This window comes from Xenopus tropicalis, chromosome 9 (genome assembly GCF_000004195.4).
Source record: "Xenopus tropicalis strain Nigerian chromosome 9, UCB_Xtro_10.0, whole genome shotgun sequence".
NCBI lineage: Eukaryota > Metazoa > Chordata > Amphibia > Anura > Pipidae > Xenopus > Xenopus tropicalis.
The window spans coordinates 43,756,846-43,783,265 of NC_030685.2; the positions used below are offsets into that span (position 1 = coordinate 43,756,846).

The window sequence follows — 26,420 nt, forward strand, 5'->3', positions numbered from 1 at the left end:
TGTGCAAATCCATCTGCATCTTTCTCCAGTTTTTCTCAGCTTATCACCCCCAGTCACATGGAACTGCTGAATGGGTAAATCAAGCTCTTGAACAATTTTTAAGATGTCATGTGTCTTTTTGCCAGGATGACTGGTCCGACCTTGTCCCCTGGGCACAGTTTGCCCATAACAATGCCTCTCATGCATCAGAAGATCACAAATTTTGTGTTTTTATGGTCAACATTCCCAAGCCTTTCCCCACGACTTTCTCCTTTCTGATATTTCAGCAGCTAATGATCATGTGGCCCACATCTACAATCTGGAGTGCCACTAAATCAAATTTAGAAAAAAACGCACTGGCTCAAAAGACCTATGCTGATAAATGTCTCCTCCTACTCTTGTCATTGTGGATGGGGCCAGCAAGAATAGGAAGCTGAGAAAATTCTGGGTTCAAGGTTAAGATAAAAGGATGCCAAGGATGTGAATTTCCCAGGTTCCTTTTTTTTGTTACCACAGTTTATGGAAGCAATATCATAGGCTAATATTAAATAAATTCTATTTAATTGCAAGTTCACAATACTTTGCCACTTAGTGATTTACTTACAGTTTAGACATTGGAATAAAGACTGATGGAACATAACCCTTGACGTTTTCTGTTGGTTGAGAAACTGAGAGGGGCAAAAAAACATAACTGTTAAGGCACATTGTTATACAAATAAAACTTAATAACAGTACTAAGCCAGTTTGTCAATACTGTAGCCAGTTCAAGGCTACAGATGGATCTGAAGACCCTTACCCTCATTTCCTGTTGTCTTCCTGCAATTCTCTCATGTAGCCTGATTTCTGTGCCTTTGCTCCCTCTACATGTGACATCATATGGCTCAGTTTTTCAACCCTATGTAACTATGTAGGCAGGGAGATATGCTTTGGGAGGTGGGACAATGAAGGATTCTCTGCACTCTCTCTAGCTCATTAATATCCTTCTTAAGAACTGGAGCCCAAAACTGCACTGCATACTCAAGGTGAGGTCTTACCAGAGACCTATAAAGAGGCAAAATTATGTTCTCATCCATTGAGTCAATGCCCTTTTTTATGCAAGACAGCACTTTTACTGCTTTTTTTGTTCTCATCAACCAACTGACCCCTCTGTGATAAGGGTCCCACCCCTTCTTGCTTCATTTTTTTTTACTATTTACATATTTAAAAAATAAAATTGTTTTACCCCTAGCTGCAATACACCTTTCCATCTATATTTTAGCTTGCCTGATAGCTTTCTTGCATGCTTTATTGGCTTCCTTGTACCTGATGGACGTTTTAGTTGTCCCAGCTAACCATAAAGCTTTTGTTTTGTGATGTGTTTCCTTGTTTACAAGGGGAATACTTACCTGTATTCCTTTTAAGCAATGTTTTAAAGATATTCAATTTTCCTTCTGTGTTTAACCCTGTGAAAAGCCTTTCCCAGTTGACACATTGCAGAAATGCCCTTAAACTGGCAACGTCGGAACGGCTAAAATTTAGTGTTTTAGTTACTCCCTTATAGACCTGTCTCTGCAGCATTATCTCAAAGGAGACGATGTTATGATCACTGTTCTCTAAATACTCACCCACACAAATGTTAAACATGAGTTCAGTATAATTAGATATCACCAGGTCCAAAAGAGAATCATACCTAGTAGGTTCTTGAACTTTATGCGTAATTGCACCAGCAGCAGCCCAGGGTATCAGGTAAGTGATTACAATCACTGGGGGGGTGCCAAACATTTGGCATATTTTGTCATTTTTACTTTCCTTTTTTCTTTTAAGGGGGTTGCATGACCATTTTATGAAAATATATGTTAAAGAGGACTCAAAGGTGATTAAAATCACAATTCCCCCAGGAGCTTATGACAACAGCAGAATTAGGTGACTATGGGGCCGATTCACTAAAGGTCGATAAAACGAGCACAATTTATAGCATGCGGTAAAAATTTTATTGCTTCTTCTTTTTTTGCAACTTAACGCTCGATTTACTAAATGGACAGGCGTCTTAATTAAGACGCGTTGTTCTTTGTGTTATTTAACACGCAATGAGCGTTTTTCTTGCGTTATTTCTCTCTGCGCGCGATATATTTCGCCACGTGCAATATTATTGCACGATGTTACGCACATAACCATTACTTTTGAAAAACTACTGTTCTGAAAATTACCATTTCCCTGAAAACTGGAGGATGCATTGCTCTAGGGCCAACACATCTGCCTGGCCTGGTATGTATGGCATCTGCTGTGGAAAAGCTATTTGAAACATAAGAAATAATTTGTATGACTTTATCTAGCCATGTCAGAATTTTATAGTGGTTTACTATGAGGTACTTAAGTAGGAAATTAGATAATGGGTTGCAGTAGATGTGGTCTGCTTAGGTATTACCAAACATTTTGATGTTTTACAAGGTATTATTGATGCTGTCTGAACATGTATAGCAAACTGGCTTAAGGATGGTGAACAGAGGGTGGTTGTCAATGAGAATTCTCTGCCCGGAGAAGGGTTCTTAGTGGGTCCCACAGTAAGTATGGTATTTCATTTGTTCATTAACTGGGGGGAGAGTGCATTGTATTTGTGTTTGAAAATAAAAATATGCAAGCCACTTACACCCAAAATGGGATTACCTTAGACACATCCTTGAAGAGGAAGGGCCTTAGAATACTTGAAAAGTAGTTTTGTCCCACCAACTATAGATGTTGTAACAGAATCATATACTAATTTGGTTAAAAAAAGAAGGAAAACTCAAGCAAAAGATTAAGACCAAACCTTTACTTGGGTTTAGACCTAATTTAACTTGACAATAAAAAACTTAAAATTAAGGAACTTTGACCTAGAACATAATATTTAGATAGAGAGATATTAGTGGATAGAGAACTGGCTAAAGGATAGATCACAAAGAGTGGTGGTAAATGAAACATTTTTTAATTGGACCAGTGTTTTTAGTGGAGTACCACTAGTTTATTAATGACCTGGAGGTGAGCATAGAAAGTACTGTTTCTATTTTTGCTGACGACACTAAATTGTGCAAGACTATAAGTTCAATACAGGATGCTGCCACTTTCCAGAGTGATTTGACAAAATTGGAAAACTGGGTAGCAAAATGAAAAATGAGGTTCAATGTTGACAATTGCAATCCTACTTTGGTAGAAATAATATAAATGTAAGTTATACACTAAATGGTAGTGTGTTGGGGGTATACTTAATTGAGAATGATCTGGGGATTTTTGTAGATAACAAGTTGTCTAATTCCAGGCAGTGTCATTCTGTGGCTACTAAAGCAAATAAAGTGCTGTCTTGTATAAAAAAGGGCATTGACTCAATTTTGCCTTTTAATAGGTCCCTGGTAAGGCCTCACCTTGAATATGCAGTGCAGTTTTGGGCTCCAGTCCTTAAGAAGGATATTAATGAGCTGGAGAGAGAACAGAACTGTGCAACTAAACTGGTAAAAGGGATGGAAGATTTCAACTATGAGGTTAGACTTTCAAGGTTGGGGTTGTTTTCTCTGGAAAAAAAGGAGCTTGCGGTTGTTTTCTCTGGAAAAAAAGGTGCTTGTGAGGCAACATGATTACTCTGTACAAGTACATTAGAGGGGATTATAGACAGATAGGGAATATGCTTTACTATATAAACAATCAGCGCACCAAAGGCCACGCCTTTAGATTTGAGGAATAGAACTGTCATGCTTTTCACCATTGGCATTTTTTTTTTCGTGAAATGGCAGCAAAAATTCTCCATGTATTAAAGAAACTTGTGCGCGAAGTTCGAAAATTTTCCACCATTTTGCTTATCACTAGTGTAGACAGATGCCTGTTGTTATCTCTGTTGTTGTCATCAACCAACTAACCCCCTTGTGATTATAAAGGTTCCACCCCTTCTTCATTTTCTTACTATTTACATATTTAGAAAAAATTTGATTTTTTTTACTCCTTGCTGCAATACCGCTTTCCATTTTTAGATATGATTTCGAGATAATCAGCTTTTGAGATGTGAATATTAGGATGGTACCCAGTTAAAAACAGTTTTTTGTAAGAAAGAGACTGATCTTAACAGTCTGTTTTAATATTAGGGATGCAATGATTCCAGGATTCGGGCAAAATTTTCTTTCTGAGAAGGATTCTGTGCTTTTTGCCATAATCCTTAAAAACACTGACTTTTTGTCACATTTTTTCATCGCTCACTGTGAGCGCGAATCTCTTTAATCCTTCTTTATCCTAGTTTATGTATGTATATGAAAATTAGGATTTGGTTCGGTATTCAGCTGAATCTTTTACAAAGGATTCAGGGTTTGGCTGAATTCCAAAATACTGGATTCAGTACATTATACTAGTTTTCATCCTCCAACACTGAGGAATACTTTACCTAAGACACAATTTAAGTGAGTTAGACGCATTACTTCTGAATAACAGACAGAATATCTGAGAATGGAGTAAATGCAACAGAGGTTTATACAAAGAGGGTACCCAAGGAATCTCTTAAATGTATATGGGAGAGAAGTGGAGGCAGTCTCTAAAGAATTTTTGAAAGAGCAGAGAGAAAAAAAGGATTCTTCTAGACTTTCTTTTCTCAGTAAATATATGAGACATTGGCATGTTTTACAGACTTGTGCTCTACATGTGCTGGCTTTTTCTGAAGTTCCCTTGATGGCTTGTTAGAGAAATAAAAATTTAAAAATGTAATTTATCCTGAATACCGCAAAAATGGGGACTTTTCATTGTTTGAATTGTGCTAGTAGTAACAACATCACTAAGGGCTACTTTTTACACATCCACATAAGTTCTCTCTCTCTATTGACCCAGAGAAATCCTGGATCTATCACTACCTGTGGACCAGTCTAGGATGCCCTCAGCATCCTGCATCAATGTGTGCAATGCACTTGGATCTAAAGAATAAGGCTCATGCTTCACTCTGACCCCAAACACCAGAATAACTGGACTTTAAAAATACTCTGCACGATAGCATCCAATTTGCGACAAAGTGCAGGTGTATATGGTTAATTTTGACTTATTGGTGCTTTTTGGTAAAAAAAACATGGTGACTGCTTTCAAAACTGCGTGTTGCTTACAGCATTTGCAGATGTAAATGAACTGCTTTGTCCTGTATTACAAGGAGCAATAATTTGTGGGCGGAGAGGGTCACACTCCCTTTTTACAAAGCACTGGTAAGGCCCTATCTAGAATTTGCAGTGCAGTTTTGGTCTACAGCGCTTAAAAATAATTATTGAAACAAATTGAAACAGAGAAAGTCCAAAGGAGCTACTAAGCTAATATAGAAAATGGAAGGTCTCATTTGTGAGGAGAGGCTGGCTAAGTTGGGGTTGTTTCTGATAGATAAGAGGCTCTTAAGTGGCCATACGAATACTTTGTATAAATATATAAGGGAACCGTACAATAAACTCTCGGATTATTTATTTACCAGTATGTGCTTCAAGCAAGCACAAGGGCATCCCTTCAGATTAGAGGAAATCTCTAAGATGTTGAAAGTTTTTTGTTATAATGAGGATTTTGGTGTTGGGGAAATCTCTTCCCTTAAAAAAGATCTAGAGGAACAATTTTCAGTTGAAGCAATGTCAGTGGTTCTTCATGGTGAGATCAGTGAGGTAGTGGAATGCCCTGCCAGGTGCGGTTTTGATGGCAGATAATATGGTATAATGGTATAATATCCAAGGCTTTAGTTATTTTAAGATCTACAGTTAATATAGATTTTGTAACATATATATTAAATGTGAGTGTATGGATAGGTCTGTAGTAGTATGTGTATAAATGTGTACTGGAGTTCATTTTGAGGGGTTGAACTTGATTGACTTTTTTCTTTTTTTAACCAAACAACTAGATATCTTTGAGGCTGTTGCATAGTTTCAAAAAAGAGTTGGAAAATACCAAAGAAATACCAAGTTACTAAAATTTGGCAACCTTGTAGAAGGATCTAGACAACCTTGCAGTTGGGCAGGTAAGTAGCAGATGGAATTGAATGTTGATAAATATAAGGTTATGCACCTAGGAGGAGAAAGTAATTCTTCCCCCTTTACAAATCAGTGGTAAGGGAACATCTGGAATATGCAGTGCAGTTTTGGTATGGGGTTTATAGCTTTTCTCTGGATCAACTTAGCAGGTAGGCAAGTTTCATTTGATATGGTTTCAGCCTAAATTACTATTTTAGTATGTTTATACTATTCTCCTTCACATGTGAAATCAAATCTTCTCCACATTATTTCTTATTTCTCCTGTGCCTCTCTAATTTTTGCATTTCTCTATCTCCTTTCATACCTGCTCTTAGTTTTATTTCTTTTATTTGTACTTTTTCCTTTTTGAGCTTATCCCCCTTCTGTTTAACCTATGTTCTCTACTTCTGTTTTGTTGTATATTAATTTTGTAGTATCTTGCTACTGGCCTCACACTACATGTGATTTTGGCAGTTGTTTTGGCTTATACTTGTGCAGTCTTATATATTTTATGCTATTTATGCAATGTGGATAGAGGCTTACCTTCATTTTGATGACTATTGTAATGCTTTCCAAATGCTTTATCTTTAGGAACATCTGGGTACAAATAGAGCAGAGGGTTTTCAGGAGCATTTTCTGCCTCTATAACTTTGTATGTACGAAGTATGTCAGGAAAAGGAAGAGCATTCAGTCGGCCTTTATTGTATGGTTCTACTGAATGGAACCTAACTTCACCTGTTTAGAAAAATTAGAATATTAGTTTTGGAAGGGTATAAAGCAGCCAACTTTTCTTTGTAATAAACAGAATGTTTTTTTAAGATATCAATGCTTCACATTTTTATTAAAGGCATATACTACTCTAGACACATTTTGCATTATGGCAACAGGTACTCTTCTGCTATTTATCAAGTCAATTAGCATCTGCTTGAGTAATTCTGTTACTCTTCGCTTAGGACAGTGGTTCCCAAGCTGGTGGGCCAGAAGCAGTGGCGGGTGATGTTCTCAAACTAAAGGCCAGTTAGTGTAAGGTTGGGGGGGAATGCCATTATCTCTTCAGAAACATGGCTAAATATCTGATACTGATTTGTTAAATATAGGTACAGTATTTCTTCCTATCCTAGGTGAGGGTACAAACTAACTTATATTCTTGATGTCGGTGTCATAAAATAACATTAATCACTGTTCTGTAATCCACTCACAGAAATGGAATCCTTTATTCAGAAAGCTCATAATTATGGGAAGGCCATCTCTCATAGACACCATTTAATCAAATAATTTATATTTTTAAAAATGTCCTTTTTTTCTGTAATAATAAAACTGTACCTTGTACTTGATTGTAACTAAGATAAAATTAATCCTTACTAGCAGCAAAACAATCATATTGGGTTTAATTAATGTTTTCATGTTTTTTGTAGACTTTTGTATGATGACCCAAATTATGAAAAGATCCCTTATCTGCTTCTGTGTGATTTTTTCTGTGGTGAGCTCTAAACTCATATTTTGATAAATCTGCCCCTAAACCTTGAGGATCATTTACTTATGCAATTGCAGTGTGTAAAGTGCAATATCGGCAGAAATTGCCATGTTTTTCCCACAATGTAGCATTTTCACTCCAATTCTGGTGTAATTGCAAGGTGTGCACAGAGTTGCTTTTCACGCTATTGCATCTGATAGGTCAAACAAATGAATTTGTGTGAGCATTAGTTAAATTGGGTGCACGCAGCAACTAAAGTATTTTGTAGCGGGGAAGGTGGCAACCTCCACACTCCACAAATGGCATTAGCATGCGATTCTTTGGCTGGAATTACTGCCATGTTCAGAGGTGCAGAGCTGTCAACCGACCCCATGTCATCAGGGAGATAATGATCCAGTCCTTTTTACGCCTGAATACCTCATCACACTGACACAATGACTAAATAAGGTCTCAAAAAGGCCTGGAGTGGATTATCTCCCTCAGGACAAGAGGTTGGTTAACAACTCTGGAGGTGGTAGCACCAAGATTCTTTTGCATCAATAGATGCAATTTTCATAAAAATACTAATGGGTGCTTCCGGAAGAAATCACAAGTGTAAGGAGCATGTTTGGAAGCAAGTACTTTTAATGAATAGCATCAATATGTGCACAGCCTTGCATTCATCTGAGCTCAGGCATGCTTGTTCTTGCATATCTAAATGAGCTTTCTTATGTGTTGGGCTTTTGTACCACACCAAGGCCTCCACAGCCCTTTAGCAGCAAAAAGACAATACCTGAAAAATGCCCCTGTAGCTCTCCATATTATTTTCTGAAGATATACAACTCATGCTCTGGGCTGCTGTCAGTTCAGTTATCCTACAATATACAGTATATACTGTACACAACATTTAATTCACCATACAGTGATTAGTTAAATTAAAACAAAAAACAAAACAAAACGGATTTAGGGTACATGATTATATGGGTTAAAAAAAGACAAAATTCCATCAAGATAAACCCCTCAAACTGACCCCCAGTGCTTGGATGTAGGTAAAATATGTACAAGGCAACAAAAAAGTACCACACTCAACATGCTCGGAGTAACTGTTTTTAACAGACAAACTAAAAATTCCATATACAGTAAATAAAGGTAAATGAAGCCCGCACACTGTTTAGTGCAGATTCAATAACTCTCAGCATATACAATTTTTCAATCCAATATGAGGATAAATCCTCAATAAAGTCCTTATATAGGACCAAAACATTGGAAGCACCGTAAGACATGAAATAAAGTATCATTTTTGCTGTGTATACATATGCATATATGAATATGTATGTGTGTGTATATACATATATGAATATGTATATATATGTGAATTTATATATATATATTATATATACTTATACAGACTTATAAATACACTCAAAAAGTAAACTAAACTCACTATAGCCTTGGGAGCCTTGTTCAAGTAGTCATCAACTTTTAAAGGCATTAATAGAATCAGCCATCAACAGTTTCCCTTCCACAGATCGTAAAACTTACTATCCCATCAAAAGTGATCCACCTTCTAGTAGTGGCATATGTTACAATACACGTCACGTCTGGGTTTAGAACTTGACTGACATCCTTGGAGCCAGTGGGGAACCACAGTCAAGCCATAATTGGGTAGAGGTGTATGTCTCTAGGGTTTGGAACCTGACTGACATTTTTGTAGTCAATGGGGTCCAGGGTTCAACTGGTAATTTTGTGGGAGTTTGCGTGACTGTTACCCTTTATAAGGCAGTGTTCACATACTCAGGCCTCACTCCTGCAAGAACTCTCTGCATCTTGGAGCTCTCCTGCTGCCTACTTGCACTTTGGAAGACTGCTAGCCTGGGAAGACAATTGATCCTGCCATACTGTCTGTCTGGGAAGGCGGTTGATCCTGTCTGCCTGCCCACCTACCTGGGAAGATGGTTAATTCTGCCTGCCATATATTTTTTTTTCTTATTTTGTATTATTTGGTGGGGTGGTGTCTATGGCCAAAATGCTTTGCACAGCCACTGGGGCCTCTAGTTCAATGGAATTTAGTGATTCTGATCCAGAGTATGTGCCGAGTGACCTAGAAGCTGACTTATCTACCAATGCATCAGAAGTGGCAGCAGTAGCACTCTGAGTGTGGTGGAAATGCCTTTGGAGCTGTTGAAGAAGAACGAGGTAGACATGGAAGCAGTGGCAGAGGAGTCCACTGTAGTTGGCGGAGAGCCTGCTTGGGGGCCTTCTGGTTATTCTGCCCTGCTAATTCCCCTTTTAGTGGAGTCCCTGGAGTTACAGTTGAAACAGCTAACTTTGGCCTTCTAGATTTCTTCCATGTATTTGTTACAAAGGCCATCCTAGAGGATATGGTTCTCTACACCTATTTATATGCTGAGTAGTATATTGCCTAAAAGAACTTCTCAAGCTCAGTGAGGTGTCCCACTAATATCCATGAAATTAAAGGTTCTGGGCGCTCACCATAGCAATGGGACTAGTGAAATCCACCACCTTAAAAGTCTACTGGAACACCACTATAGTAATAACCATCCCTCTCTTCTCAGCTGTCATGCCTCAAAACTGTTACTAGATTTTACTGAGGTTTCTTTACTTAAATGATAATGTCACAGCTGCCCCCCCCCCCCCGATAAGCCTGATCATGACAGGCTGCATAAAGTGAGGCCCCTTATAGGCCCGAACCTAGGGCGGCACAAGTTTAGGGGCAACAAGTTTTTTAAATCTTGGGGACCTCTCTCCACTGCTCCACTGTCTGGGAGTTTAAATGTCTGATGTCCGCGCATGCACACATGGTGGGGGGTGCCTTGGGGTGCCCGGGTTGGAAATCTGGAGCTGGCTTCACAGAGGTTTACACCCCCTCCCAAAAAATTTCCATAGATGAGTCCCTAACGCTTTAAAAGGGGCATCTAAAATTTTGGCAGTACATCCCGAGTAAGTGTTCTAGCTATGCGATCAAACTTTGCGAAAGCAGCTACGGGTACACCCAATAATGTTCCATTCATGAAGGCAAGGACTCCAGTTTAGACCCCCAAGTTTGTCCACTTGGTTTGACTGTAAGTGGCAAGATTGTGTAGGAGCTCATCACCCCACTGCTGGGCCAAGGTTACCACTTATAGGTGGATAACTTTCATACTATTATACACTTGTTCAGAGCCCTCCACTCTTCTGGCACCCCAGCCTGCAGCACAGCCAGGTGTAACCGAGAAGGCTTGCCCAGGAAACTGGTAAATAATGGGGATACATATGTTCTAAGAAGCAATGAGCTCCTGACAATAAAATATCATGATACCAAAAATGTACTGATGCAGCCAAGAGTACAGCAAACACATGGGTGGCATAGATAAAACAGATCAAAATGCAACACTAATATAACACCACCCGAAAAACAAAGTCCTGGTATAAAAAAGCTGCAATTTACAAATGGCCCTTTACAAGTATCCGTTTACAAGTACCAGCTGCAGTTGCTCCCTGCCTTGCTGTCTGTTGCTTTTTCCCTTATGTCTTCTAGGAGCCTGATGATGGAGCCACCAGTTGGCTCAACCATCAAGCCAGAGCACAAGCCAGAGGATGACAGCTTTAGGCACCTTACATGGTGGAAACTGCCAGCACAGGACTACCAACTAGTGATGAGCGAATCTGTCCCGCTTCGCCGAAAAATTTGGTGGAAACAGCCAGCACAGGGCAAACTCACACAATCTTTCAAAAGATTTGCGAAATGGTGAAAATGTTGTGCATCAAATGCCTGTTTCGTGAAAAAATACGCCAATGGCTAAACAGGGAAATTCGACGCAAATCCATGCCTGGCGAATTTTTCCGCCCATCACTAATGCCAACACACCTCTACAGGACCAACCCACAGATGCTTGGGCTGGAAGTGCTTCAGGGACAATGAAGGAGAAACCTTCCTGCCTTTGTGCAGCCAACCCACCTGGGAGTTAACAGGCAGAAGACCCTCCTCTCCTGGGTACAGTATATAAATCGATCATGGGGAATGTGACACAATCACAGAGAGCCCTTCGGTTTGTGGAACTTATAGGAATAGTTCGCATTCATTGACCAAAGCATTATAACAGTTTTCGTGATTATGTGCAAAAGCACTGTGTCAACCCTTCCCCGGTAACTTGCCGGCACATGCTTAAAATATGTTGCATTAGAGTTCCATGCAGGGGGCCCAAGAGGCTGGTATACTTCACCTCTTTCCCAAGGTCGTGGAACTGCCATCTGTATAAGACAGGTAAATCCGTTCTCAGCAGGACTTCCATAGTGGCTGTCACCATGGATGTATAAGCCTCAATGGACAACGTTTTGTGCAAATAATTACTCAATAGTCATGTAACTACTTTTATGTCAGCATAGATAGATGCATCTCAGAGAGCCTCTATGGACCATGACAATGGAACGGGGACTTGTGAATGTCACAGGGCGGGGAGGAGGCCTTTGTGGGGCTGCCTGGTGCTATATCCTCGACTGAGGTGACTCTTCTGGAAGTCCCCTGTGTGAGACCTGGGTGACCATACCTGGCTTTCCCCCCTGTGTGCCTGGAAGTCCCCCACATGAGACCTTTGTGGCCATACCCTGCTTTCCCTCTTGGGTGCCTGGAAGTCCCCCGCATGAGACCTGGGACGGCCATAACTGGCTTTCCCCCTTGGCGCCTGGAAGTCCCCCTCATGAGATCTGGATTTGACAATTTTTTATGTAGCTATTAGTTATTTATTTCTATATCTATTTATACATATATATTTTTATGTTTTTTTTTTTCATTTCTATTCCTTTCTTTTTTTTATTATTATTCTTATTGCGAGGAATTCAAAGCAATATCTGTTTCATTTTAGTCTTCCCTTTCGCACCTGGGGGGAGGGCACCTGTCTGCTCAGACTCCCAGTGCCATAGTAGCTGGCTGCTGCCTTTGCACTTTGGCGGTGTTCTGCGGATAAGCAAAGGAAATACCCTGACACTCAAAAAGTCCTCCAAGGAATTGTCACAAGATGATGGATCCCTGTTTCTGGGGGTTAGACCTGGTGGTGGTACCTACCACAACTTAAAGTGCTGTCAATAACTGGCAGTAAAAGGGATTAAGGCATTAATAGAATCAGCCATCAAAACATCACCCAGTAGGTCATTTCACAACCTCACTGCTCTCATTGCGAGGAACCATTTTTATTGCTTTAAATGAAAGTTCAGTTACTCAATTCTAATGGGTGGTAACTGATTCTTTGATTTTTATTTTGGATGTAAACCCCACCCCGCGTTGTCGGTCTATAATTCTCTGTAATCTCATCCCCTTGGTACACCTTTTCTCCAGAGAAAACAAATCCAACCATGATAATCTTCCCTTATTATTTAATTCTTCAATTCCTGTCAGGGGCGGGCCAAGCTGACCGGACACCCTAGGCAACCGGGTTGGCCACCTTGCTCCTGCATCTCCTTCCTCCCCTTCGCATGTGCTTTGGTGCCTATGTGCAGTTACGGGGGCGGTGCGATGTGATGGGTCATTGCCCCCACCGCGTATTGACAAGCGGCAGGGGCAATGACAAAGGAGCGCAGACTACGGGTAGGCAGGAGAGGCTACTGCCTGGTGCCCCCCAATCGTTGCGCCCTAAGCAGCTGCCTCATCTGCCTACCCCTAGTTTCGGCCTGATTCCTGTTTAGTTTTATGCCTGCACTTTTTCCAGCCTATTAATATCCCTCTTTAGGATTTGGGGTAAAATAATGTTTTTTTTTATCCCTCGAGTTAATATCCTCTTTTTATGCCATAGATCTTTAGTTAGTTTAGATCCCCAACAAGTGCCTTGTGAGCAATATGTTGCACACCACTCCCTTTGATGTTGCACCCAGTGGCTTCAGAGTAGGTGCTCATTTTTAAATTTCTGAACTGGAGGCAAGTTTTGGAAGCACAGTGACACAGTTGTATTCCAAGCAGAGCCTCCAACAAGCTAGCAGTCCACATGGGGCAACCAAATAGTCAATCACAGTCTTAATTTGGCATCCCCAAAGAACTTTTTTCATGCTTGTATTGCTCACCAACACTTTTTACATTTGAGTGTAGCTCATGGGTAAAAAGGTTGGGGATTCCTAGTCTAGAATTACACCTTTGCTCACAAAAAATCCCAAATTTCCCTCAACCATGGAGGGCCCAGACATTACCTTTTATTGTATAGCTGGCATACCAAAGTCCATAACCTCAAATTTACAATATACCAACACTGATTTGTCAATTTCCTACCCAATTCTCCAATTTACTCCAATCACTCTTCAAAGCAGCAACATCGTGAATGAAACGTATAGTTTTGCACAATTTAGTATCACCAAAAAAAATACTTTTTTAGTACAGGTATCTGTATGTGTAGTTTTTATATCTGAATGTATAAATATGTCTGTTTATATACAGTATGTGATAAATGTGCACTGGAGTTAATTTGGAGGGGTAGAATGGAATTGTCTTTTTTTAACCCTCAAAACTATGGAACTATGTACCCTTCTTTAAGACCTTTCGTTAGCCCTTTATCTGTGATCCATGAAGTCATTCTTTAACCCTTTCACTGCCACCAATGTACGGCTTACATTGTTGCAGTAAAAGGCCGTACGTTGTTTGGCAGATAAAGGTACTCGTACGTTGTTTGGCAGATAAAGGTACTCTCTGCAGAAGCAGAGTTTTTAGCGATGACAGCCCCCTGGGCAACGAGCCAGGGGGGCTGTCATGTTGACCCTGCGATGCAGGGCCGACCCCCAAGCAGCAGACGCAATTGTATCGCATCTGCTGCTTCGTCGTCACTTCCTTCCTGTTCCCTCCCCCCAAGCACCAGCCCGGATGAAGACTGCAGCAGGAGGACCAGGACTGCGATCCCTGCTTCAGGACAGGTAAGGTGGGGTTTTTTGCACTTACACACACTCACACTCACTTACATACATTTACACACACTTACAGCAGAAAATTTAGCAGTTTTTTTTAATTTTGCACACTTATATACACTAATCTACACACTTACACACTGTCACAACAACTTTTACACATGTACTGTACACCCAAACACTTTTTTTTTTACATTTTTTTTTTTTACCACTTTGTTTTTAGTTTCTTTTCCCTAAAAACTGTAAATTTTGACAGCATGACTATTGGATCAGATATTCTGACCACTAATTACACTGTCGTGTGACTTTGTCGTTTCACTAATTTGCACAATTTTTGTGGTTTTATTGCATTTTTATCCCTGTATTAGTATTCCTGATCTGTTTTTAGCATAGCTTTGCCATGTGTAACTTTGATGTAGAAAAATAACTTTACCTATTTTGAATTCATCAGAATGTGTACTTTCCAAAAATATGTGGTTTTCTGGGGGTCTCTGTATAGTTAGGGGATGTTATGGCACATAATACGCTGTCAGGGGGCTCTGTGCAAAAGCTGAGTTGGCAGGCGAGAAATCCATATGTGCTATTTTTATTTTGGGGTCAGTACATACCACAGACTTTGGTATATCTATGCATATTGGGCATCAAACTGTTCAGTAGACCTTAGGTGTTCCTATTTGGGGTGATTTGCCTTTGTACGCAAGAAATTGTGTGAGATAAATGCAGCAAATTGTAAAATTTTTAGGCGATTTTCTGAAATGTCATAAAAACCACTAACTTTAGGAAAGCTTTTCAGATTGGTACTTTGGTGTAGAAAGGATTCTTTACCGATGTTGGATTTGTCAGAATGTGTACTTTCCAAAACTATATGGTTTTCTGGGTTTTTCTGTATAGTTAGTGGGTGTTACGGCACATAATATGCTGTCAGGGGGCTCTGTATGCAAACAGGAAAGCTTTACAGCTTGGTACTTTGGAGTATAAAGAAATGTGTACCCATTATAGATTCAGGGGAATGTGTACTTTCCAAAAATATATGACTTTCTGGGGTGAGTGTACTTTTTTTGTACCATTATCCCACATAAAGGATGTAAATGTGTTGATTTTGCAGGAGCTGAAATGACAGATCATATGGGGGTATGTTCACTTTGGGGCCCCTACATGCCACATACTTGGGTAAACCTATACATATTAGGCATTAACTGTTCAGTGGACCCCTAGCGTTCAAATTTAGGGTGTTTTATCTTGGTACCTAATGCTGTGTGGGAGATAAGATGCTGCAAAGTGGAAGCTTTGAGGGGATTTTTGGAAATGTCATCAAAATTGCTACATATAGAAAAGCTTTGCGGCTTGGTACTTTGGAGTAGAAAGACATGGGTACCCATTTTAGATTTGGGAGAATGTGTACTTTCCAAAAATATATGGATTTCTTGGGTGAGCGTACTTTATACTAGCTTTATTCCACATATAATGATGTAAATGTGTTGATTTTGCAGGAGCTGAAATGACAGAAATGACAGATCATATGGGGGTATGTTCACATTGGGGCCCCTACATGCCACATACTTAGGTAAACCTATACATATTGGGCATAAAACTGTTCAGTGGACCCCTGGCGTTCATATTTAGGGTGTTTTATGTGGTTACTTTATGACCTATAGGAGATAAGATACTATAGACTGGAAGCTTTGAAGTGATTTTTTAAAAAAATTTCACAAATTTTGATAAAAACCAATAAATTTGGGAAAGCATTGCGACTTGATAGTTTGGAGTAGACAGACAGTTGTGCCTATTCTGGATTCCCCAGAATCTGTTCTTTCCAGAAATGTGTAATTTTCTGGGATAAACCTTCTGTTAGTGGATTTTTTGGCCTTGAAATCTAAAGTATGCAGCTTTCTGAAGCAGTGCTTTGGATATTTGGTAGCGTACTGCTGGGAGTCTTTGACCTATACAAGTGAGAAATCTTCATAAAACTATATATATTTGGCATTGGCACGTTCAAGAGACATGGGACTTTCCAAATCAGTTGTATTTTTGTGCATAAAATAATTTTTGTTTCTGGTATGTGTGTTTATATTATGGAAAATGGGATTTTAGAAGCCTATATCTTGTTACAGAATTGATTTCACCAAAATTCTACCATATTTTGAAAGCTTAGGTTGTCCTGAAAAAAACAATATATTGTTTTCCTGGGTAAACTAAAAGTCCCCCCGAGGAAAGGCCCCTAAAGTGAAACAGTGCAAAATGTTCAAAAACTGTCTGGCAGTAGAAGTTCCGCTTTGACCAAAATGGCGGGCAGTGAAAGGGTTAAAGTCCTTCATCTACCATTAATTTGGTCATTGCTACCAATATGTACCAAGACAGCTGGGTCATGTCTAGGGTTGCCACCTCTCCTGCCCAGGAACTCTGGACAGGGAGACAGGGAGGTAGGGTGGCAGGGTGTGACGTCAAGGGGGCCAGGGCAGTGACATTCAAAGGGAGGTTCACACTTTCACAGGGACATGACACGACGATTTGTCAATCTTTGAGAATCCTGTCTGGTTGACCCAGGCAGCTCTACCAAAAACTTGGCTGTCCAGGTCAAAACCGGACAGATGGCAACCCTAGTCATGCCCAGCTTAATCCAGTAGTTTAAACCCTATCACTAAGGAGACAGCAAACTGTTGAGTTGCATAATGGGTAACATATTACCTCCCTACCTTCTCTCCCCTCCCTGCTGTAATCTGAGCTACCAGCTTTCTACAGAATAAATATAGAGTTCTAGCTTGCACTCTTGTGGCTAATCTATTGGCAATAAAATGCCCAAATGCCTTTCCTTCTCCTTTAAGATCTACAGTTAGTTTAGAATAGAAATATGAAGCTTTAGTTTCTGTGACAGATATAATTTCAACCACTGCTAACCTTTTGAAAATTTCCAATGACCACTAAATTTAGCTTCTCAACTGCAACCTAGAACATGTGCAGTGTCACTGACATCCAAAAGATAGCCTAAGAAGACCAGACATTTGGAAGTTGGTATGGGCAAATCTGAAGATTAGGATTGTTACTGTTATAGGATTGCAGAACCTCTACCTGGAAGATAGAGGTAGCTTTCAACACACTTTGAAACTCTGGTATGATACTTACCAGTGTCTGACAGATCCACCCAAGTAAATGTAATGCTTCCAAGATGACTTTCACTAAACCGCAGGAGAAAAGTTCCAGGTATCTTATCCTTCAAAAGGGCTCGTTCCTTCTCCTTGCTTACAAATCCCATGATGCAACTAGCAAAATGAAAAGCACATGTCTGATTATCACTCAATAAAAAAAAAAATATATATATATATCTTTTTTTTAATACTTGTAAAACATGTAATAATGTTCATGACATTACAGTAGTTATAACTACCCTATGAAAAAAATGATAAAAAATATGTGCAGTAAATGGGGTGGAGACAAGATGGTGAACTAAACATATGCACATTGAAGGAGCTTCCTGCCTAGTAAAATATACAGTGCAAATCCTTTAATCTTGCAGTAGTTCACGTAATGGCAAACAGCACACCACAAAAGAAGTAGTTAGTAGTTTTAGTCCCTTCTCCCCTACCAGTATTTTTAAATTATGCAGCTGGATTTCAGCATATAAAATGGTATTTATGCATACTTTTTGAAGGAACAGATTACAATTATGGGTACATTAGGGGTTTCAATGTTGTGTGGGGCTCTTTACAGGAGAAAGAAAGGCATTTTGGAATTTTATTGCAAATAGATTAGCCACAATAGTGCAAGAAAGAACACTTTATTTATTATGCAGAAAGTTTTCCCATACCTGATTTAACCCTTGATGCTCCCTCTGCCAGTTTAGCTTGGTTTCAGTAACTTCTGTGCTGCAGCTCTGGCTGCTGGTAGCTCAGATTACAGCAGAAAGTGGGGGAGGGAGGAAAGAGGGGTGAGAGAAGGTGGGAGAGGCGGATTGAGCTGCACAGATTTGTGTGTCCCCTGAATGATTTTTCTGAGAGAAGGAAGTCCAATACAAAAAAACATATGTACACAAAAGATAAGTCCTATGTTTCTTTTGATAGAGGACTTTTCTGAGAGTGTTTATGAGCGTTTTGTATGTATGTATGTTTTTCAGTGAATAGGGAGTACTGACCCAGGGTCTGAGGTAAGTCATTATAATTACTACTCCAGCCATGAGTACAGGGCTCTCTTTGTGTATTGTGTATAGTGGCAGTTAATGTAGTTCCACTTGAAATACAAGCAATTTATGGGTGTGGTAAAAAATTATGCACTTCACTGTACAGGGCAAAAACATGAATTCAGGGAAAGCGTTTTACTTTATGGGTAAAAAACATGGTGAACAGTACTGATTTTATTTGACCATACGCTCTTCACTTACTGGCATATATAAATTATACTTTCTTTCTGTCATTGTTACCTAAGTGTTTTGTTACTGTACATTTCAATTTGTACATTACTGTTACAGATTACTAGATCCAATACTGCATTATTCTGTTTGAGGCCTACTAAATTTGCAAAACGACATTATTAAGTAAATGTAAATTTCTTAATTTAATCATATTGACAGTACTTGGCTTGGTCCAAGCTTACATTTTTTTGTGTTTGTAACTAGAGCTGAACCACTTTTTTTGACAAGGAGGAGGACTACAACTCCTACAACTAATTTAGCTTCCCAATTTGTGAATAGTTCTACCATTACGGCTTAACAGTGAATTACGTATACTTCATCTCCCTTTATCTTCAAATATTCAAATCATACTTACACAAACCCTACTGTGTACCCTATGCTTATGAAATATGGTATAGCTTTCAATATTTACTGACCAGACATATTACAGTAAATTATTTACTGGGGCCAATTTCAATTCCTTGTTTAATTAAGTTCCATTAATAAATAGCCTAAACAGTGGCATCATTTGTATTTATTAACTTACCCATCAATCCAAATTGACAGAAGATATTTCTTGATCAACTCTAGAATGCCTTCAATCCATGCCCAAAATGAAAAAGGCTTTCCAGGCAAATGCTCCTAATAACATAAACAATATTGTATCATACATTCAGAAAGCTATGAGTAAAATACGTATTATTTTCTTTTTTTTAACTTGAATTTTAGTGAAGCAATTTTACATAATAAACATGTATAAGTACATTTATGTATAAGTATATCTTATAACTTGTTACACTTTTATAAAAGAAAAAAGAGAAGGTTGTACATGATTTACAGTAAATGAAAGACATGACTTAAGTACATTACATAATTACCATTTAGACCAGAGGAGTCTGATTGTAGTGACAGTAAAAAAAATTGACAATCGGTGGGTTATTTGGATATGGTTCCCATATTTTGATTTATTTGGTTTTACAGTCTGTGGTAGTTGCTGTCATTTTTTCCATGCTCACTCTAAATTCCATTTGATGGATTAGTTGCTGAATGGTAAGGGTGCCAGTTTTTTTTCCAGGCTTTTGCTATTACAGTACAGCTGTGTTGAAGACATAAAATAGGAGCATTTGGATTGTTCGTGATAGGTCCACCGGATATTGTTGCAGAAGTGCTATTTGGTGTTGTTAAGGCAGATTGCCGTGCAGTCTGGTGTGTGCAGACTTCCAAAAAAGGTTTGTACTGAGGGGCACTGCCACCATATGTGCATAAGCGTCCCTTGCTGACCTCATTGTCTCATTGTTATTAGGGCTATGGCTTTGGCAGTGAGATGCCACCTATGGGTTGTCTTACTATGCGTTTCAATGTGATTTGTACAGATGGAGACTCCTTTTGGTACTGTTAAGATCCTTTACCATTGATCTGAAGTTGAATTTGTAAGTACTCTTTCCATTTGCGCATATATGAATGTTTGCAACCCATTGTTGGAGGTTAATATTTGGAATCAGGTGCCCCAGGGCCATAAACAAGGTTATTGTTGATTGAAAGGTGCCAGATTTGTATTTGGCATTGCTTTGTAAGGTTTTGCTGGAGGGTCTATTCTTTTTAGGGATCCTGAAAAATTGAACTAGGTTACCATCTTGGGCCAAACTTTTTGTATCCTGGCAGTGAGTGTATGCATATAACAGTCTCTAATATTGAGACTACATAGTGTGCTTTGATGTTCGGGATTCCCAGTTCTCCTGAAGCCCTGGGGTACTATGAACAGGTGAAGGATATTCGTGGAGGTTTGTTTTGCCATATGAACCTATTATGTTGTGTGGATAGAGCGATATGCAGAGTTCTGAATAAATACTTTATCTTAGGTAGGAGATTCATTTTAATTGATGTAATACAGTGCTGTCCAACTGGCGGCCCGCGGGCCGCATGCGGCCCACGACCCCCCTCTGTGTGGCCCCCCACCTGTCTGGCTGCTTTGATGGCTTACCTTTGAGTAAGCATTAAATGGTATCAGTACTGTGATTAACTGCCCCCCTGCATGGTTCTCACCTCAGATTCAGGCTGTAATCCCTCTGTATTGTTTAAAAATGTAATCCCCTGTGTTTTTCACACCTTTTAATACCTGCATTGTTCACCCCCTGCAGTGTTCATACCTCAGGCTCAGGCTGTAATCACTCCCATTGTTCATTTCTTCACACCTCAGACATAGGTACTGTAGGCAGAGTATGGCACATACAGCCAGCATAGGGCAGGTAGAGTAGGCACACACAGGCAGCATAGGTCAGGGAGGGTATGGCACACACAGGAAGGGTATGGCACACACAGGAAGGGTAGGGCAGGCAGAGTATGGCACACAGAGGCAGCATAGGGAAGGCAGAGTATGGCACACACAGGCAGGGTAGGGCAGGCAGAGTATGGCACACAGAGGCAGCATAGGGAAGGCAGAGTATGGCACACACAGTCAGGGTAGGGCAGGCAGAGTATGGCACACACAGTCAGGGTAGGGCAGGCAGAGTATGGCACACAGAGGCAGCATAGGGAAGGCAGAGTATGGCACACACAGTCAGGGTAGGGCAGGCAGAGTATGGCACACACAGGCAGGGCAGGCAGAGTATGGCACACAGAGGCAGCATAGGGAAGGCAGAGTATGGCACAGACAGGCAGGGTAGGACAGGCAGAGTATGGCACATACAGACAGCATAGGACAGGCAGAGTGCTGCCTATGTGTGTCATACTCTGCTTGCCCTATGCTGCTTGTGGGAGGTGAACCTGGCAGGGGTTTGTTGTGGGAGTTTGTTAGCAGTTGGAAATAGCCATTAAATGGTCCCTAAGGTGTGTAATTATGTACTGGGGGTTGCTCTGCTATCCACAGGGGAGGAAGAGGCATATGGAATTTAAGGGTATATCTTAATATGACATAATTCTTTCACATATGAATGATGGTTGATATCCCCACAGTAAGGACCAATCATTTGGGATTTTGCTGTGCTACCACCATTGTGATAAAATAGGTGTGGTTTGAAGTGGGTGTGGTTTCAAAAAAGGGGAGTGGTCAAAACTGGCTTTCATTAGCGGCCCTCCACCATGTATGCTAGAGAAATTCCGGCCCTCGGCACCGTAGAAGTTGGACAGCACTGATGTAATACATCCAAACCAGGATATGGCTTTAGATTTCTATCTTGTTTACTCTGTCTCAATAGTTTTCAGGAGAGGTTGAAATTTAAATAGTATATGTTTGCTGGATCTTTGGGTAGTTTAATGCCAAGCATGTATGTAACTCGTGCTTCACAGAAAAGCCCGGTGGCGGTGCAGAAAGTTCGGTGTGCCCCCAACCCCCTAGGCAATGAGCCAAGTTGGTCCTGAGGCACAATTGTTGCAGGGCCCAACTTCTAACAGCAGACACGATCGCACTCGTGTGTGCTGTTAGAGCTTCCTCCTGCAGCCCCCCTGAGCCCACCCATGTACTTCCTCCCTGCCATCCTGAGACCCTCATCGCTGGAAAGTACCCTCCTGCTCACTTAAAAGTTGAACTGTTTTTTACACATTTACACACATAAATAATACACATTTTATTAAGGTTAGCTTTTATTTTTCACACTTTTGCACATATTTACACACTTCTATACACATATACACACATTCATTCAATGTTTAGAGGTATACACACAGGTATACACAATTTTTCCAAGTAGTAGTCAGCACGATACATTGAATCAGTTTTAAAATAGTGCAGGTTCTCCAGTGGCTACTTCCCACCAGCACATCCAGACGAAAACAGTTTAGAACAGCATCATTAGAGGCATATTTATCAAAATGTGAGTTTAGTGCTTAATACATAAAAACTCCACACATTATATTTATTCCTATGGGATTTTTAGAAGCGTATCTATCAAAGGGCGAAAGTTAGAACTCACCATTTGATAAATACGCTTCTAAAAATCCCATAGGAATGAATAGAACGTGGGTGAGTTTTTATGTATTAAGCTTGAAACTAACATCTTGATAAATCTGCCCCTTAGTGTTTCTTATTTAAAATGCCTTTATTGCATAAATCTTAGGGCATTCCAGAAACGTTTCAGGCCAGGTGTGGCCTTTTATCAAGCTAATAGCTGATACACACAAGTATACACAGACACACATATACATTTTTTTTTGCTTTTTCTTAGTTTCTTATTTTAAAATTTTGTCTTTTGTTTTTCTTTATGTGCCCATTAACCTTAGGACCAAGCTCTGTACTCCAAGTACTTAGGTGTCTTATAGGTACTGTCTTTCACTTTACTGTGACCAGCTGGATTATCATTACTGCCTTTTTAAGAGTAAGGGTGGATACATTGCATATAGATTTGTACCTGTACTGGCATATTAGGACTAGAAAAAATTAATTAATGGATAATGTAAGTGAACTTCCCATTATTTTAACAGTTCACTGTGAGAAATGTCACCACCTTTTCGGAACATTCTAAATGAATAAATTCTATATAACCACATACCAGTCACATACCTGCATAGTAGTATGATAATGCATATTAATTCTAAAACAAAGGAAGTATTGTCATTAAATAATTATTCCTTGATTGCATTAAAGGAGAAGGTAAGGCTAATAAAGAGTTAATATCAAGCTGCAGGCATTCCTTCAGTTGTCTCAATAGTGCCCTTAAGTCTCCCCATATTTCACCTGTTCAGATGATCAGAAGCCAAACAGGAAGAAAAAACGTTGAGCTGTGTGAAGAAAGTTCCCATACTGCCTCTCTCCTGCATAGACACCCAGACCAAGTGAACATGCTCAGTTAGTAAGACTATGAGTCAGCTTTCTGCTGATTGGCTCAGATCCACATTCCTAAGGGGGGGGGAGTGAGTTCTTAGCATTCTTGAGGGTGGGGGAGAAGGAGAGGGGAGACAGCAGAGAGCTGTGTGTCTCAGGCACAGGAAATACAGACACAAGAAATCTTTTCACAGAGAAGTCAGTGCAGCGTTTCTGTGAGTGCTTATGGCTGTATTTACATATACCTTTCTGATAAAGCTTACTTAGTTTTTACCTTTCTTTCTCCTTTAAAGCTTAAAGCAGGGAAACAAAAAAACCCATGACACATGCCGGAGATTTTATGCACAGCACCCTACATTTTACTGACTAATTGAAACTGAAAGCTTACAAATATTTTTTTTAAAAGGTTTCGTAAAATCAATTCCCTGTAAGCATGCAACTATGCTCACTGCGGACTTTAGGTAAGTAAAGGATTATCAAGCTGGTGTCACCTGGCAGCATTTTTTGGTTGTGGGCAATACATTTTGTGAGGCAACAGAACTTTACATTGAAGGCACAATAAAGCATTACAACTTACCTTACAAAATTTGACCCATGAGATGTGATTGTCTCCCTGGTTTACTGGTACACCTTTAGAAAAACATCAAATAGGTACATTTTAGATTGCAGTAATCAATTGTTACCATGCAAATACTCAATTTAAAGACACATTTCCCTCACTGGAGGCTACAAAAAATAGGAACTGCATCATACTGTGTGTTGTGTCCCCCTGCACTGGGAGGGAGCTCTAGGTGTGGGTGGCCATGCCAGGGCATGCAAATGATGAGAGAGATGTGGCACTGGTACTTGCTTATTATGTACATACATGTTCCCAAGCATGGTTGCCCACACCAGGTGCACTATTCCATTGTGGGGAGGTTCTGTTAGTGGAGAAAAAAATGTTATAAAGTTTCAAAGTCAAATATACACACATATTTCCTGCTCAAGCTCCTTTGATGGAAAATAACCAGTTTGTCTAGTATTGTTTTAAGTCTTTATAATTGCTAATAAATGCTGATATTGCCTGCTGACTTGCCACTCTTGACCAAGTTGGTCCTTATCATCCCATGTATGGGGAAAACATAACAGCCCCATGATCAATATATGGTTAAGATGGGCTGGCTAAAGAATTTCTTTGGGCAAGTACCACATCTATCAATGGATGCCATTAATGTGATACAATATACAGTATGCATTTCAAATGTTTGGATCAGCTAAGTGGCTGTAAATATTTAGCATTCTAGAAAGGTGCATGGACCATCAGCAGGCCAAGGCTACTGTAGCGTATGGAACAGACCCACTGAACAGACCCACTGACTAAGCTGTCTTCAATCAGGTCATGTCCTTAGTCTGTTTTTCTTGTTTTGATATTTACTGGCAATCTAAGCCACTTGAATGTAGTGTTGTTGACTTTTCAGTCAGTTAGGGCTCTGGCACACGGGGAGATTAGTCGCCCGCGACAAATCTCCCTTGTCACGGGCGACTAATCTCCCCGAGTTGCCATGACCCGCCATCCCACCGGCGAACATGTTCGCCGGTGGGATGGCGGGTCATGGCAACTCGGGGAGATTAGTCGCCCGCGAACAGGGAGTTTTGTCGTGGGCGACTAATCTCCCCGTGTGCCAGAGCCCTTAGAGGACTGTCCTGCTAGTTGGTGTTTGGGCAGGCTATAGGCCACTTTCAGGGCAGAGTGCTTTACAAAAGTGGCTTAACAGGAGATATACTTTTAGGGGCTGATTTACTAATCCACGAACGTCCGAAAAGCGTCCAAATGCGTTTTTTTCGTAATGATAGGTATTTTGCGATTTTTTCGGAAATTGTCGCAACTTTTTCGTAGCTGTTACGACTTTTTCGCAAACTGTCGTGACTTTTTCGTAGCGTTACGACTTGCGCGAATTGTTGCGACTTTTTCGTAGCCATTGCACCGAGTACGAAAGTTTCGGATTCATTCAAGCTTCAGTATCGTTACTTTCCTTGGGCCAGGATGGAGCTGCAGAGTGCCATTGAGTCCTATGGGAGGCTTCCAAAATCATGCTAAGTCTGAAAGTTTTGCCCGCAGTTTACGAGCGCTCAATACGAAAAAGTCGCGACAAGATACAAGCAAATCGTAACGGCTATGAAAAAGTCACGACAATTCGCGCAAGTCGTAATGGCTATGAAAAAGTTGCGTCAATTTACGAAAAAGTCGTAACGGCGACGAAAAAATCGCAAAAAAAAGACTCGCAAAATGTTTGTTTTCCAATCGGAATTTTTCCCATTTGGATTCGTGGGTTGGTAAATCAGCCCCTAAGTGTTTACCTTTAGGTAGGTCCTGGTTTTTATTATCTGTGGTGCTTATTAAAAGAGAAGGAAAGACTAATAAAGAGTCAATTCCAAGCTGCAGGCATACCTTCAGTTCTCTCAATAGTACCCTTAAGTCTCCCCATATTTCTCTTGTTCAGATGATCAGAAGGCTCATAGGAAAAAAAAACGCTTAGCTCTGTAAAGAAAATTCCCATAATGCCACACTCCTGCACCAAGACCGCGCAGTACATGCGCAGTATGTAAGACTATGAGGAAGCTTCCTGCTGAATGGCTCAGACCACACATTCCTAACGGGGTGGGGAGGGAGTTCTTAGCATTCTTGAGGGAGGGGGGAGCAGGATAGGGGAGAGAGGAGAGGGCTGTGGTAGGCTCTGGCACAGGAAAACAGAGACAATAAATCCTGTTTCTTTTGACAGAGAACTTAGTGCAGCGCTTCTGTGAGTGCTTATGGCTGTATTTATGTAGACCTTTCTTTCTGATAAAGCTTACTTAGTTTTTACCTTTCCTTCTCCTTTAATGATTCCATTAACTGTCTTGGCAGTACTGTTGCTTCAGTCAATAACTGGGTAATTAAATTGACCCATTAGTAAAGACCTAAAAGGCTTAGCTCATCAACAGTTTAGAATAAAAGATAATGTTTTTTGATTGAGGACTCTCTATCCTATATAAGGT

General features: G+C 40.1%; 1 protein-coding gene across 3 annotated transcripts in view; it reads right to left on the reverse strand.

Annotated features, from left to right (window-relative positions):
• stat4 (signal transducer and activator of transcription 4) overlaps window positions 1-26,420 on the reverse strand; it is a 284,828-nt gene that overhangs the window by 35,632 nt on the left and 222,776 nt on the right. For all 3 annotated transcript variants that reach the window (XM_031893222.1, XM_031893223.1, XM_031893221.1), the window contains exons 18-22: window positions 23,983-24,035; window positions 19,197-19,291; window positions 17,389-17,525; window positions 6,480-6,671; window positions 584-647 (exon numbers count right to left, since the gene is read on the reverse strand). In XM_031893222.1, coding sequence (XP_031749082.1) covers window positions 584-647; window positions 6,480-6,671; window positions 17,389-17,525; window positions 19,197-19,291; window positions 23,983-24,035 — 541 coding nt within the window. The remainder of the gene's footprint in view (window positions 1-583; window positions 648-6,479; window positions 6,672-17,388; window positions 17,526-19,196; window positions 19,292-23,982; window positions 24,036-26,420) is intronic.